At 45.4% G+C, this 15,597-nt stretch overlaps 1 protein-coding gene across 6 annotated transcripts in view; it reads right to left on the bottom strand.

Moving 5' to 3' along the window:
* Positions 1-15,597, bottom strand: part of TMEM63B (transmembrane protein 63B) — a 417,772-nt gene that overhangs the window by 41,024 nt on the left and 361,151 nt on the right. For all 6 annotated transcript variants that reach the window (XM_085610287.1, XM_085610286.1, XM_085610283.1 and 3 more), the window contains 6 exons: positions 13,606-13,743; positions 11,832-11,985; positions 10,609-10,715; positions 8,184-8,270; positions 2,767-2,832; positions 446-608 (listed from right to left, as the gene is read on the bottom strand). In XM_085610287.1, the coding sequence (XP_085466413.1) occupies positions 446-608; positions 2,767-2,832; positions 8,184-8,270; positions 10,609-10,715; positions 11,832-11,985; positions 13,606-13,743 (715 nt within the window). The remainder of the gene's footprint in view (positions 1-445; positions 609-2,766; positions 2,833-8,183; positions 8,271-10,608; positions 10,716-11,831; positions 11,986-13,605; positions 13,744-15,597) is intronic.

Genomic DNA, 15,597 nt, shown 5'->3' on the forward strand with positions numbered 1-15,597 from the left:
CCAAAAGAAGATCTCTCTTTGAGATAGAGTATCCTGAAAAAAATACTCTCTCATAACACACCACCCTGAAATACAGCTCGACAAAGGGAAACAGAAGGCATTTTATGATGACTTTTCTATTCCATAGCAACCCTGAAAGAATTTGTAGTCATTACTACTCATTCGCATTACACGAGTCCATCACACAAAAACTACATTGATCTTCAGAGTTCTTCATTTAGCACAGAGAGATGTTGGTGGGTCCCACAAAAGGAAAGAGCTGCAGAACTCTAGCTGTTGGAATTCAAATTTACTGACTAGTATATTTGATGTGTACGCATGTTCTTATCCCACTCATGATTTGTGACTCTGTGGTATCTGTATGTCTGTGGATGTGTACCCTCCTACCCTGAACTTCCATCCACAGGTCTCCCAGTGTGTTAACACGCATGGACGCCCTACATACCCGCTTGACGTTCTTCCTCTCAGCAGCCGATCGGGCGAGGGTCAGGCGGATCATGTACATCAGCAAGCCGGGAATACGCAGCAGGTCCATGGCGTTACCAATGAAAGCGGACGCGATGACATAGTTCACAAAAAATGCACCGTTATCCGGAAGAAACACACACCTAGAGGGAGGTGGGTTTAGGATGTCAGGAGGGAGAAGGGAAAAAAATTAAATGAAGGAGCAGGTTGCAGGACAGGGTACTCCAACTCATCCAGTAGGTCAGAATCCTAACACTTCATGGCCTGTCCTACATTCTCTCTACCCATGTGATAACTGCTCTTGTGTCATAAACAGCATTGTACCCAGTCCATGCTTGTTAGCCAGCAGACTGCATGCTCTGATCCATCCTTATAACTGAAAAAGCAAAACTACAAATCCCAACATGCAAAATGCTGCTGACTACTTTTTTGAAAATGTCCTTTACTGGAAGGAATGTGTACCAGTCTATTGTCACAAGAAATGACCAACCTCGCACCACCCACTTCCTAACCTCTGTAACAGTCTGGTATTTAATATTATAAACAGACCTCGACCACCTCCCACCCCCAAGACCGACACAGCTCTACATTTTAAACAAAACAGAAAAATAGCATTGGCGGGCATGCAAGGGGGGCATGTCTGTAATCAATGTGACATCCCTCTGACCTCATCATAACTCCCTTTCCACAACGGTTTGTCAAGTCATAGCTCACCATTGGTTCAATCTTCATAACTTCTCACCCCATTCAAGTTGGAAGGATCATGCATGAATCCATAACAGCTCATAAACTGCAAAAATAGCTTTACTTGAGAGTAACATTTTGCTTTTCAGTCTCAGTCTGTTAACCACATGCCTGAGCTGAGCAGCAGGTACAGGGAGATGGGCCAGAGGTTCAAGCAGTCCTGAGAAGTAGTTTTAGTACAGATCTCTGAAGTGACTGCCAGGATACTGGTCAATCAACATCTAAATACACACACCACCTCCTACACGTGTCAATTAACATATACAGACGCGTCCTGCTCCACCTGTGGACCCTTTCTTACAGCCTCATCAAGGAGGTGATGTTGTGTCACCAACCTACACATTTTACGTGGAGGTATGTTGCAGCGGCTTTACGTAGGCTATTACTGGTTTTGCTGCTAATTAGTACCAGAATCCAATGCTCGCTACAATCTACTTTGTTAGGGGCTTTGCTCCGGACACCCTGCCACAGGCATGCTCGTGACATCTGCCTCATCTCCAGCCTAACCTACCAGGAGTAGCTGCAGAGTGTAATTTCTGTATTATCATGGTGCCCTGTTGTACTATCACCAACATCTCGTGTTATTCGAATGCACTCGTTGCATATGAGGATTCCCTCATGCACTGTAGGTGCAAGTCACCAAGAGCTGCTCAATTAATAGAGTGATGTTGATTGGGGGAACAAAAGGAACAAACAATCTAAACAAGGAGGTGCCACCTTGAGAGTCAAAGTGAGTTTAAGGTCAACATCATACAAGTGATCTGAATATAGACATGCTAATGTGTCACTGCCCACCAAGATCATTTTGGTTTTTAACCAATTATGGACTTAATATCAGATGGCAGCTGAATGCAGACATCTAGATCTTCAACAGGCTCACAGAAAAACATGTTCAGTATCACAGCCAATTACAAACACTAGCCCACACATCCACTAAACTATTTTAACTCACTACAGTCCAGCTGAGGCATCACACTCCAGAAATAATTAGAAATGGCATCCCTCAGAAAATAAACAACTGAAGAACTGAGTAAAGAGAGATTGTTTTAAGATGGGCAGTGAATAAGGGTTCGCTGGAGGGGCACACCCGAATAATTGACGAGACAGAGGATACCAACGGGAGACACTATAATAGAAAGAGGGATCCAGAAGCAAAGACAGCTGTGAATATTTAAAAACAAAAGTATTCTGAGAGTGAGAGACAACTTCGAAAATCTAAAAAAGATGGACAAAGATGAGAGATGGCTGGATACTGAGGAAAGCAAGGCATCTGTGAGAAACTGAGGTGGCGGTGGTGTGAAACATTCAAAGGATAATTAGATACAAGAAACACAAAATAACCGTGCATGTAAATATTTGCAGAGGAAGCAGAAAAGGTGTTGCAACGGCAAGGGGAAAATAGGAGCCAGGAACACAACAAAGCCCAGGTGCAGCCGGTCCCATCAATCTTTACAGCCTTCCTCGGTGCAGGAATTTGTATTCAACAAGGACTTGCTCCTGAGGTGTTTTGGAGGCCATGCTCTGGGTGGGACTGATGCCAACAACAAATTCACTCACTCAAAGCGGATCGCTGCTTCGTCCAAGAACTTTCTATCGAACAGCCAGCGAAAGAAGAGGTCCAAGCTGAAGAAGGCGACACAGAAAAAGGATAAAAACATGAACATTGTTACCAACTGGGAAATCATGCCTTCCTGCTATAGTATCACTTCATAATTTAAGGAAGCCTGCAATATCTATGGAAATGTGTCATTTCCTTATTACCGCCTACTTTTGACAGTACAGCTTTGCCATCACACCTCAGCAGAGTTAGTAAAATGACATCACGCCTCTTCTTTAACTTACGACAGTGTAATGGTGACATCACTACCCACCTTTAGTAGTAAGATGACATGACCACTATACTGTTCTAACTTATTACAGACTAGCTGTGGCATCACTTTCCAGCAATCATGAGAAAATGACAGCCCTCCTTACTTTAATAACTTAAGACACTGGTGGTGATATCACCACTCACATTCAACAGCAAAATTACATCACTACTCTACTGTAACAACTCACCGCCCTCTGGTTGTGACATTACCTACATGTATTAAAAAGTGACTTCACTGCACAATTGTATTTACAGTCTCGTAGAGATATCATTTCTCAAAAGTAAAAGGAAGGTTTGAATGGAAATATCTCTAGGTCAGTTATATTGACCTAAAATTAAATTACATCCATTACCTTGCCAACCACACCATCATCATGATAAGTATATTATTACCATTTTCACATATACAGCGTCTGCCCAACCCTATTAACTATTTTATTCACCTATTATACTCCTGTGTACCTAACTTGCAATGTAGCAGGAAGACGAAGTGGTGGAAGTGATATAAGTGTCATGCGATATAATGCATGCAAGATGGTGCTCCGGACCGCTTCCGATGAACTGCCTGCTGCTGTGTGGGCACCAATCCTGGCGCTGCTCTCAGACTGTGAGAGCAGTGCCCTGATTGGAGGGGGAGCACTGGAGACCTGCAATTACTCTAACCCAGCTGGGTTAGAGGTTTCAAATTGCGCCTGTCTGGCTGGCCGTCGCAAGCTGGCCAGCCAAAGAGACATGCGCACTTTGAAAAGTGCCCGAACAGCCAACCTTCCTCCCTGCTGCTGTCATAAAGCAGCGGCCCCACCCCCCATCTTGACACTCTGTTCAGGACGGGAGGATGGAAAACAAAATGGATGCAATGTTACCATTTTATTTTTCATCTTTGGGGGTAATTTAAGAGGGGCGACACTCCTCCGCTGCAAAGGAGGACCGCCCCTGGATATTTGCTGATCATTCAGTCTCAAGCGGTGCCAATCAGCGAGACCATCTCCAGGACTCGGCATCCAGATTCAGTTAAAGTCGGCCAAAGAGAATAATATGACATATGTACAATCGACATGAGACAAATACCTGTTGCATACTTTAAGCAGCTGTCGGAGCACTTTTTAAATTTAAAATATATTTTTTTATTTTTTAGTGGTTAATAAATAAAACTGCAAAAACAATAACTGGTTGAGTTCACTCAATCAAAACATCAAATTGAAATTATCAAATCGATATAGGTGTAATAGTCAACAAATGCTCAGAGAATGCGGGGATGGAACATCCAACACGAACGCCAGGAGAGATATCTTGATGTCATAATGCTGCTGCCAGAGCCCTGGGCACATATAGTGACCTTTACTAGGGACTTAGAAGTACATTTTTTAGGGTGAGAGCATATGCACTTTAGCGCTGGTTAGCAGGAGTAAAGTGTCCAGAGTCCTAAAGCCAACAAAAAAGCAGTCAGAAAAAAGGGAGGAGGAAGGCAACAAGTTTGGGGGTGACCCTGCAGAAAGGCAGGTCCAACAGTATTGCATTGTTGGACCTCAGTCCAGGATAACATGGATTATCTGCATCTAACCACGCATTTTAATCTTCAAAGCTGGCTTTAAATCCGTCTTACATTAAGCTGCATATAATAAATTAGCTTATAGGGTGCATATTGCTTTCTTTATTTTCATTGTACATATTGCGCATTTATTTCCTTAATAAAGGAACTCGGACTTCAACCGCATTTACCTATAATATGATCACAGATCTCTGCGGTAACACAGATAACGTACATTAGGCAGTATTTGGAAATCACTCAGCCCTTCTAGTGTATATCAAGCAACGGTTCTACCAAAACTTTTTGTTGGACCCCTATACATGCAGTAGCGGCTGACTCGAAAATGGGGTGGTGGAGGGGATGAAAATAAAAAAAAATAATAATAAACTGACATCCGCCGTCGCTGCACGCCTCTCCACTGTCCTCACTCTGCTGGCAGCACCGGAAGCACCCAGGCTCCCGAACTCTCTCAGCCAATCACGATGCTGTATGAGCAGCTTAGTGATTGGTCTGAGCGGCCTGTTTGGCTGCTTAGGCAGAGGCTGGGAGCCTGGGCATTTTCTCCACCGGGCTGTGCAACACAGCCAGGTGGAGAACATGGTAAGTGTGCATGACTGTTTGCCTGGCCAAAGAACTTAGGGAGCTTAACATGGATTTGAGTGGCACAGAAAAATAAAATGATAATAACGTCTTGTTATTATCATTTTATTTTTTATTTTTTTGCACTGCTCTAAGAGCAGTGGGGCAACGCTCCTCTGCCTTAGCAGAGAAGCCGCCACAGTAGGCATGATAACAACCACAGCATCTGCAGGCACTTTAGGCCAAATTGGACAAACACGACATTTGGCACTCAGGTCACAGACTACATTGTCCTTTGCAATGCTTAATTTGTGCAGGTGTTTGCAGGTACTGGGCTGCAGCACTCAGTTTTGGGGATCAGAACTTATTTTTCGCTATCAATCTTTGGCCAGGAGCAAAAGAGACCTGCTGAAGTGAGAGAAAAAAGGAAGAAGATAAAGACCAGGAAATAGTAACAAAGGGAGAATGCAGGGATTAAAAAAGAATCTGCAAGAGTAGGATAAGGACAGAAGGTTTTGATATTGTGAAATAAAGGAGCGTGAAGTAGAAAAGCAGACCTGGTGTTATTGTAATTGTATTTATATAGCGTTTACTACCTCCGACTAGGCATTGAAGCGCTTTGCGAGAAGCAGCACACCAGTCCGGAACCCAAGGTTAAAGTTATATAGGTAGTAGGTTTGTAATATGAGCCTCACTTTATGTAATTCTGGCATTCGGCAGCACCTGTGGCATACTCCTCAGAAGAACTTCGAGGCCCCTATATTTTTTACACACATTAAGTACTGTCCGTCATACAGATCCCAGCTCGGCTGGATACGCAAATCTAGCGCACTGCTAGTTCTTCAAGATGAGCGCAGAACAAGTAGTCCACCTCGTACATCAGCTTTGTAAGCCTCTAGAGTGAGTCCAGGAGAAGACAAAAAGAATGGGGAAAGAGATGGTAGAGACAGCATGAAAGACCATGGGTGCTCGTTAGGGCAATAATGAAGGTCAGAAACTGCACAATCTGCTATTCTTAGGCGCTCCCTAAGTTATTGGATCCTGTTGCTATGATGCTAAAAGCCTTCATGATGTTTAACTCCTTTCATGCTGGTGGGGGAACACATTTGGCACTTGGAGTCACTCAGTGGCCAGAGGCACTCGAAAAACATTTGCTCATTCAGAAACACTTTCACTGAGGGAAATCCAAGCATTTTACCAAGAGTCCCAGATAAAGGCTTCATGCAATGACCCTTGTGCAAGATAAAAAAGTCTGGACTTTCTGAAGATTCTCTTGCTAAAGCTCTCTACAACAGATCACAACATGCCTTAATTGAAAAGGCCACCATATATGGTGAAACTGCCTTTGCAACTAGCTGAATCATGCAACAGAAGGAATGCTGATGGAGAAGGAACTCTGACGGAGCAGTGGAGGCAAGGCAGACTAGCAAGCATGAAGGGAGGAAAGAATAAAAGGGAACACCTCCTCCCTTAAAGATGCATTAATTTGGAAATAAAGGGCCTGACAGACATCGGTGTCTGCTATTTACTCTGCCCTGATGGAGTACCCGTACTCCAAAGTTAAAGATGTCCACTAGCCCAGCTGATATCTCCAGTCATTGGCAGGAACCGCCATCACGGCAGATCCTGTCAATGAGTTAAAAGTTTGACTGACTGTACCATCGTCAAACTTTTCTCTCTTTTTCTTTTTTCAAAAGCTGGAATGAACAAAAACTAATGACCCCCACACCATGGGAGTTTTCTCTCATAGCATGGGGGTCCTTTAAACATATTTACCCTTTACACGTTATTCACAGAGGTAAGGGAGAGAAAAATTGGCCATTCGACTGCCCCTCTACATCAGGCAGGCAGTCGAATGGCCAAACTTAGATGGCCCAACGGATTATGGCAGAGAAGAAGTAGTCTCCGTTGCTAACAAGCGTAAGGTCTGCCTGACTGTAAATAAGCTGGTGTCACAATAAGTATACAAAAAAGTGATGGATGGAATGCTTGAATTAATCTCAGCCACTGGTAATTACTCGTCCGCATCGCAATCCATTGTTATTTTGCACACCATGTCTCCTCAGTTTGGACCCAGCTATATGCAAATCAGTCTTGACCATGTTCCAATCAGAACAGTCCAGCCTGAACTGACAAGCGTGGTCCTCCCTGACCCAGAACACAAGCAATCCAGGACCGGTTTCGCCCTAGTTATGGGCTCATCAGCTGGGCACAGCTTGGTTCCAGTGACACAGCTTACGCGGCACTCACATCTGGCATCCCTTTCCAACTTAGGATGACACACTAAAGTATACACAAAATGATGGGTGGAATGTTTGAATGAATCTCAGCTGCTGGTAATTACTTGGGCTGCAACCCAATCCATTGTTATTTTGCACGCCATGAGACGGCCGGCCAAACACACATGAGCACCTAGGGAGTGGTGTGCACATAGTACTCCTCCTCCACCCTCTTATGCCTCGGCCCCAGCCCTCCCTACAGTGCTGGCTCAGAGCGGGCAAATACAAAATAAAACTATGCAAGAACATAGTTTTATTTAACATTTGCTGGCTGAGCCAGGCAGTGGGGCGACGCTCCTCCGCCATTGCGGAGAAACCGCCGCTGGTAGAAACACAAGTATACCATGGAATACGAAGTATTATCATATTGTTCACACATCAACATTTAATGAAGCTTTCAAATGTGCAGAGGCTTATGAGGAGCCCGCTGGGTACGCAGAGATTCTTCGCAAGGGTCTGCTGACGCGAGGCGCTTGCACGTATCACACGAGCAAGAGGATGCCAAATACTTGGACAGTACATAACGTTCAACAAAACCTGATTTAAGGTTTAGAAGAGGAGTTAGTGTATGTCTACTGGTTAGAATAAGTACGTGTCACTTAAAATCAAATGTCTCGGATACTGCCCTAATAGGCAGATCTGATAGTGTAATTAATGGTATGATTTTCACTCTTTTCACTTAATGCGTGACAGTATCTCGAGAGCATGCTGTACATACCTGCTCAGGCCCAAGGACGGCAGCAGGAGCACCATGAAGATCAGGAAAGTGTAGCACTTGTGCATTGTTGTTCGGTTCTCACCAGACCTGTTGGGACAAAGTGAACAATGAACCCTGATGCCATCAAACTACATAGAGAAGTCCACCCTCATTCCCCAAACCCTGCGAGAGGGCCAGGTGTCATACCACAAACTCCCTGCCCCAAACTCTGCGAGAGAGCCGTGGATCATACCACAAACTATCACCCCGAACCCTGCGAGAGGGCCAGGTGTCATACCACAAACTCCCTGCCCCAAACTCTGCGAGAGAGCCAGATATCATACAGCAAACTCCCTGCCTCAAACCCTGCGAGAGAGCCGAGTATCCTACTGGAAACTCCCTGCCGAAAACCCTGTGAGAGGGCCAGGTATCATTCGGCAAACTCCCTGCCCCAAACCCTGCGAGAGAGCCGTGGATCATACTACAAACTCTCACCCGACCCTGCGAGAGGGCCAGGTATCATACAGCAAACTCCCTGCCTCGAACCCTGCGAGAGAGCCGGGTATACTACTGGAAACTCCCTGCCCCAAACCCTGCGAGAGAGCCATGGATCATATCAAACTCCCCGCACCACACCCTGCGAGAGAGCCATGGGTCATATGGCAAACTCCCTGCAAGATCTATGGCCTTCTAAACCAAAGTTGAAGGCTGATCTCAGACATCATACACCAAACTCTTAAAAAGATGAGTGACCTCATACATCAAACTGATTGTAATAGTCCTTCCTCATTCAACAGGCTGCAGGCTAGCTCTGTGGCCTCATGAACCAGATTGTAAACAAGATCGCAGACCTCCTACACCAAATGCGCTGCAAGTTATAAGAACTCACATCAAACTACCTACTAGACACGACCTAATACACCAAACTGTCTGCAACAGCCTGTCCTCATACACAAAACTCTGTGATCCAATATATCAAAACACCAAACTCTAAGCAACATCCCAGACCTCATACACCAAACTTCCTTCAAAATATGTAACCTCATACATGAAACTGCTCTAATGTGCCATTCTCCTACGCCAAACTCTGTGATCCAAGATGTCATACGCCAAACTCGAGAGCAACATCGAGGCCCACCTACACCAAACTCCCTGCACACTGTGTGACCTTACACATCACACTGCCCACAACAGTTCATCCTTGTACACCAAACTTCAGGTAAAATGTGTGACCTCATAAACTAAACTCCACACAAGATCTTAATCTTCATACACCAAACACCCTACAAAGCAATGACTCAGTAATGAAAACACCTAAAATAACCCATCTGTACACACCAAGCTCCAGGGGAGATCTATGACCGCATGAAACAAACTTCAAACAAGCTCCCATGCCACGTCACCAAACTCCCTGGGAGCTATGAGACCTCATAAATCAAACTACCTGCACAATACGCGACTTCATACACAACAATGTCTGCAATAGCCCATCCTCGCACACCAAACAACAGGCAAGCTCTGAGAAGCTCGGTGACCTCATACTTTGTACTCCCTATGAGATGTGACCACACTACATCAAACTTCCAATAATAGCATGGCATCAAACTCCCACTGAGATCCACGACCAAGGGCACCAAGCTCCATGCAGGATATGTGCTCTGAAAGAGCAAACTTTGGCAACATCCAATATCTCAAACACCAGACATCCTATGTGATCTGTGGCCTTTCACATAAACGTCCTGCAAGGCCCTATCCCCACATGGCAAGGTCAATGAAAGATCCTTTCCTCATATAAAGACCAAGGGTCCTGCTCGGATATTTAACTCTCTCCTCATAGACTAAACTTCCTTGAAGAACCAGAAACAGCAAATTCATGCACGACTGGAGAACTTGTACATTAAACACTAGAGACTTGTGCCCTCATACATTAATTCATACACGATCTGTGCTCTTGTATCTGTGCTCTGCTGGATTTCCTAAGGGACAATGGCAACCACGTCCAATAAAACATAAGAGCCAGACATGATGGGCCATCTGGGCTTCTCTAATTAAGCCCCATCTGCATCAACCTTCCACCATCTCTAGCATTGGATTCTTATAGGCGGATATGGCGGTCAAAGAGGTTGGCTCAATAATCCCTTAGCTGCATGGGGCATTGCTTGAGGAGGTCTGAGAGAACTGTCCCACTGCATGGTGTGCCAAGTCTCAGGCGTTTCCACCAAAGGCAGAAAACACTCAACAACACAATGAAGGGCTGGTTTTGCTCTCTACCGTACACATGTCCCACCCTGTCCGGCTCTCTCTAGTTTAATGTAGCGAAATGGACTTTCCTTTGCAGCTCTTTAAATAGTAAACTACAGTGCTTAAACCGCTAGGCTGGTTGCTGTTGCTCAACCCGCAGTTTTTACTGTAAAAAGATGGCAGCTGCAGTGGAGCAAACCCATACCTGGTCCAATGTGCTTCGAAGAACGCAGAGTAGTACACGATGGTTGGGAGGAGAGCGGAGAAGGCCCACAGGAGCAATGTGGGGAAGAATTGGGTTACAATTGGATTCTGTTAGGAAAAGAAAAATAAGCCATTTTTTTTACCATATGGACGTTAGAGCTTTGAGGCCTGCAAGGTTGAATGTTGGAATAGACATTCATTTGGAGACTTAAGTGCACTCCACTCCATAAGAACGAGAGAACTGAACAGCACACAACGTATGAGAAACAGACACTCACTGAACCCTCCTGCATGAGAGACAGACTCTCCAACAGAATCAACTGACATTAAAAGAAACTGAGAAATGCACAAATACCATACAAAATAAACTGACACTCAACACAACCTGCAGCAAGAGACACATTGTCCAACACACTCCATGCCAAAGAAACTAAGAATTGAGCAACACTCACACCCCTAGAATGGAAAGTGACACTCCCACCACCCACTGAAACAAACACAGACACTCCAACATAATCCAGGCCAAAGAAACTAAGAATTGAGCAACACTCACACTCCTAGAATGGAAAGTGATACTCAATCCACCCTACTGAAACAGACACAGACACTCCAACATAATCCAGGCCAAAGAAACTAAGAAATGAGCAACACTCACACCCCTAGAATGGAAAGTGACACTCCCACCACCCACTGAAACAAACACAGACACTCCAACATAATCCAGGCCAAAGAAACCAAGAAATGAGCAACACTCACACCCCTAGAATGGAAAGTGACACTCCCACCACCCACTGAAACAAACACAGACACTCCAACATAATCCAGGCCAAAGAAACCAAGAAATGAGCAACACTCACACCCCTAGAATGGAAAGTGATACTCAATCCACCCTACTGAAACAGACACAGACACTCCAACACGAAGAACTGAATAGCAGACCCTGGGAGAAGGTTTTACACTTATTGACAAAAGAAGCAAGCTCTGCAACACATTCCGCTAAGAAGGAAAAAGTAAACGAGATAAAAAGCAAAGTCTCTCCAACACATTCTACGATCAGACCACAGCACTCTTATTTGGTGCCCAAGGGTTTTGACGCGGCAATGAACATGGCAGGCTGACGGGTGGCGGTGCCATGCATGCACAAAGGTAACCGCGCTGATCAAGACCTTGCAAAGACTTCATGTCTGTGTCTGCTCCATCCCACTTCTGGTGGCACACACTCACATTCAGGTACTCGACAGGCTTGGTCACGTTGAACTTGTCCATGGTGGTGATGATGATTGCTGGGGTGGTGAGGAAGAAGAGCAGGAGGAAGAGAATGACATTGATGATCAGGCATCGGATCCACCAAACGATCCCCTTGACGGAGAGATGCTCCCTGCGATGAAAAGACAGGAGAGAGAAGGTTCAATCAGCAGGCAGGCACTGCCACTGTTACCGCTCCAGAGGTGAGCGGTAACGCAGTATGCAAGGATTGACACACAGGTTTCCTAGTTGCTGGTGGATGTGTGCCACCTTAAGAGAAAGACTAGTGACTTAAGAGTACAAGAAGTAACTCCAGTGCCTCTGGTGGGTTAGAAGAAGTAAATGTGAAAAAACAACCTAGAGGGTGGCCCCCGTTGGGCTCTGGCCGAATTCACCATATGGCTCCTTCGACTAGGGCTGAGACTCAGACGGGGCAGCTCTCAGTGACCTTTTAACGTAGTAGGCACAATGCAAGAAATACTACAGCACTGCATTGAGATAACATTTCCCTGATTAAACTGCAGTGAACTCACCAAGCTCTGAGTGGTAATGCGGTGAAGCTACAGTTATTTGGTCAGACGATAAGGGTAAGGTAAGTGAGGGGGAGAGGACTATTAGGACCAGGACGCGCAGGACGAGCCACCTGTGAATCTCAGAACAGACAGTCCATGGCGAGTCGCAGAGTGGACATTATTCCAGGGCAGTGTGTGTTGAACAGAGTGGAGAGGCCTGTGGCATTGTGCAGTAAAGGACACACTGCTCAGTGGTGTGGGGTGAGAAGGATAGTCTGAGCTGATGTGTAGAGAGGATTTCATGTTGTGAATCTGGGTGAGGGATTCCACAGAGGCAGTGGAGAGATTGTGCACACGGATGAGACCCTTCTGGCGCAGCAGTGAGAAGATTCCACAGTGACCTGAATAATGGACATTAGTGAAATCCGTCACTGAATACTGCTGCTACCAATGGCTTGCCCTTTGTTACTCTTAAGATGCCTTTGTTATCTCTGGCTGGAGGATCATTAAGTTAGAGTCAGGAAGACAAACTAACAAGGCTCAAATAGCCCTGTTTTCTGTTGAAGTTTCCACGCCTTGCCTCTCCTCCAGCACCTGAGCAGCAAATAAGTGATTTTTGAGGAAGACCAAAAGTGGAAGATGTCGCGTTTGGTCAAAGGTTGAGAATGTTACTTCGGCCACCCCAAGGATTTTGGTAAATTTCCATCTATGGATACTTCGCCCATTACATACTGGGAGAAGAAGAAATGTTGTAATGGACTGTATGATGGAGGACTCTACCTGACTCAGAAGGAATTGCTCAATGGTGTGTGGTGAGGAGAGTTATGGGTTCTTCTCTTCATGCAGAAGAAGGGAGCAGGGTGGTGGGCAATGGGGAGGGTACTACAAGGCGGTTCATAGGATGGGGCACCCTAGGTGGTGCATGACAAGGATGGGAAGTGATTGCTGCTTTGCAGAGCATGAAGGATTCCTCGGTGCACATGTTGTGTATGCGGATATAGTTTTAACAGGGCACCCACGGAAACTTGCCGTAAACTAGCCCTGCCCCTCTAACCCTTAGTAAAAGGAACTGTAATTAGCGGGAACATGTGAAGTTACTATTCTAGGACTAAGAAGTAGAGACTCTGTCCCACTTGCATGTAATACCAGAACACACACATGGGTACACAGGGCACTAGAGCCATGTATCCCCTACTGTCATTCACAGCAGGGAAAACGAGGCTCGGCTCATCAGTCCTTACCAATAAATGTTCTGTGGATCTGGAGCGTAGGTCACAGTCCAGTTGGAAATGTGGAGGCACTCGCTGCAGGAAGAGGACTTGGGCTCGCCCCGGCACGTGCAGCCCTGACACTTGCAGACGTTGAAGTCTTTGAGAATTCTAAAAGAGGAATAAAGTGAAGAACTAAGAACCAAGCCATCGCTGTTTGGACCACCCATACGTCAGTTACACAAGACCCTTCAACAATGAGAGACAGAAAAAAGGGGATTGTAGCTTTGTGTGACCATGGCACCGTGAGCTAAGAACCATGAGCGGTGGGTGGGGGAGGAAGCAGTCACAAGTGTTCATCACAGTACTGTTACATGCTAAGCACCACTAACACTCAGGCACCTTGGAAGGTAGAAATGTCTATATGTACAAATTAAAAGGGTCTTTGGTTTCATTTGAAGTTCCACTCCCTAGAGAGGTTTGACCCTGAACCTCGTAATCTCAAGAGAGACAGTTCCTGTGACAACCTCTTCCGTCCCAGTGAATTGGGACCACCTTTCGTTCCATCTTTAGCTACGTATGTATGTGGTACTTGAATAGCACGAACATAAGCAAAAGGCAGCAGAGCCTTGGTGAAAGGTCAACCCATAGGGCCCAAAACATGGGTACAAGAGGACAGAGACATCAGCCTGAGCCCAGCAGAGAAGAAGAGGTTTAGTAACAACCTTTATTAGTCATAAGAATATATCTCTACCCATTACACTTCACCAGTGCTGGTGATCATGGATGAAAGAGCACCCCCCCCGAGCAGAAATAGTGGAACATGAACACCATGGAACATTGAGTTCTCAAAAAGCTGAATGAGGCAAAGAAATCACCCAAAGTCTCCACAGTGCACCCAAAAGAAACTAAAAACACATCTTTTTATGGCTTCGGTTTATTCATTAAAAGAATCAATAAACACAGAGACCATGAAGAACAACCACATTTAACTCTGAAAGTAAATTCCGCTCACAGGTCCCTGTGAGGTAAATGCAGCAGGCACCCAGAGCCAAATAAAGATCAAAGTGCTATAAATTCAATATACACTCTTCCCCAATGCACCAATCATATAAATACCCACTATGGTCAAAAGGACCAGTGGAGAAAAAGGGCCAAGAGACAGACAACTAGAGACAGGGCCGTGGCCGCAAACACCATGAGCTGAGCAGGTATTCAGCAGGTACCCGGCAGGCATCCCGAGGAAAACATTTCCAGTCATCCTGGTTCTCCTTCTAGGGTCCGCAAAAAGGTCCGCTCCAATTCCATGCGTGACAAAAGGAATCCCTTCCCTCCATGATCAACCTTCAAACGGATCATAGCCCAATAATATGCCTTCGCCACCAAATCTTGTTTTATACTCAGCAACTCTTCTTTTCCCGGCCAAGGCGACGGGGTTCAAATCTGGAAACAGCAGTGGCCCCTACGCTTCCATTATTATTGCTTTTTGGTTTTGTTTTGTTGCTTGTAGAATTCCAGGCTTTACCAACCTTGGGCAACTCTATAGGTGCATAGAATCACCTCGCTTCCTCCCTGTACAAGTTCAAAAGCTCAGATTAGGTAAGTGTCGTCCCTTTGAGCGACATCACAAGAACTACCAGGAGTTTGAGGTGTGTATTCCTTGGCAAATTTCCCAGCACTGCATAGCTGTGCTGTACCTTCACCAGAGAATAAACTGCAGCTCATCAAATAGATCCGAGCCCCTGCATGCCATTGGCAATTTCAGTCCAACAAGCCTCTAGGGCATGCGCAGATGAGCCGAGATACTCCAGAACCACCTCTTTCAACACCCTGCTGGTTAGGCCTTTAACGTATGTTCTGTTTCAGCAACTGCCTTTTCAATTACTGAAGATCTCTCATACAGGTCAGTGTTCAACATATATGGTTTTTAACCTTTTGACTTCTGTAGACCCCCCACAAAATCACTACTAAAAGCGGGGGTCACAGTCGAAGCAATTTCTACAAAAATGCAGAAACAAGTATACA

This window comes from Triturus cristatus, chromosome 6, assembly GCF_964204655.1.
Source record: "Triturus cristatus chromosome 6, aTriCri1.1, whole genome shotgun sequence".
In the NCBI taxonomy this organism is placed as follows: Eukaryota; Metazoa; Chordata; class Amphibia; order Caudata; family Salamandridae; genus Triturus; species Triturus cristatus.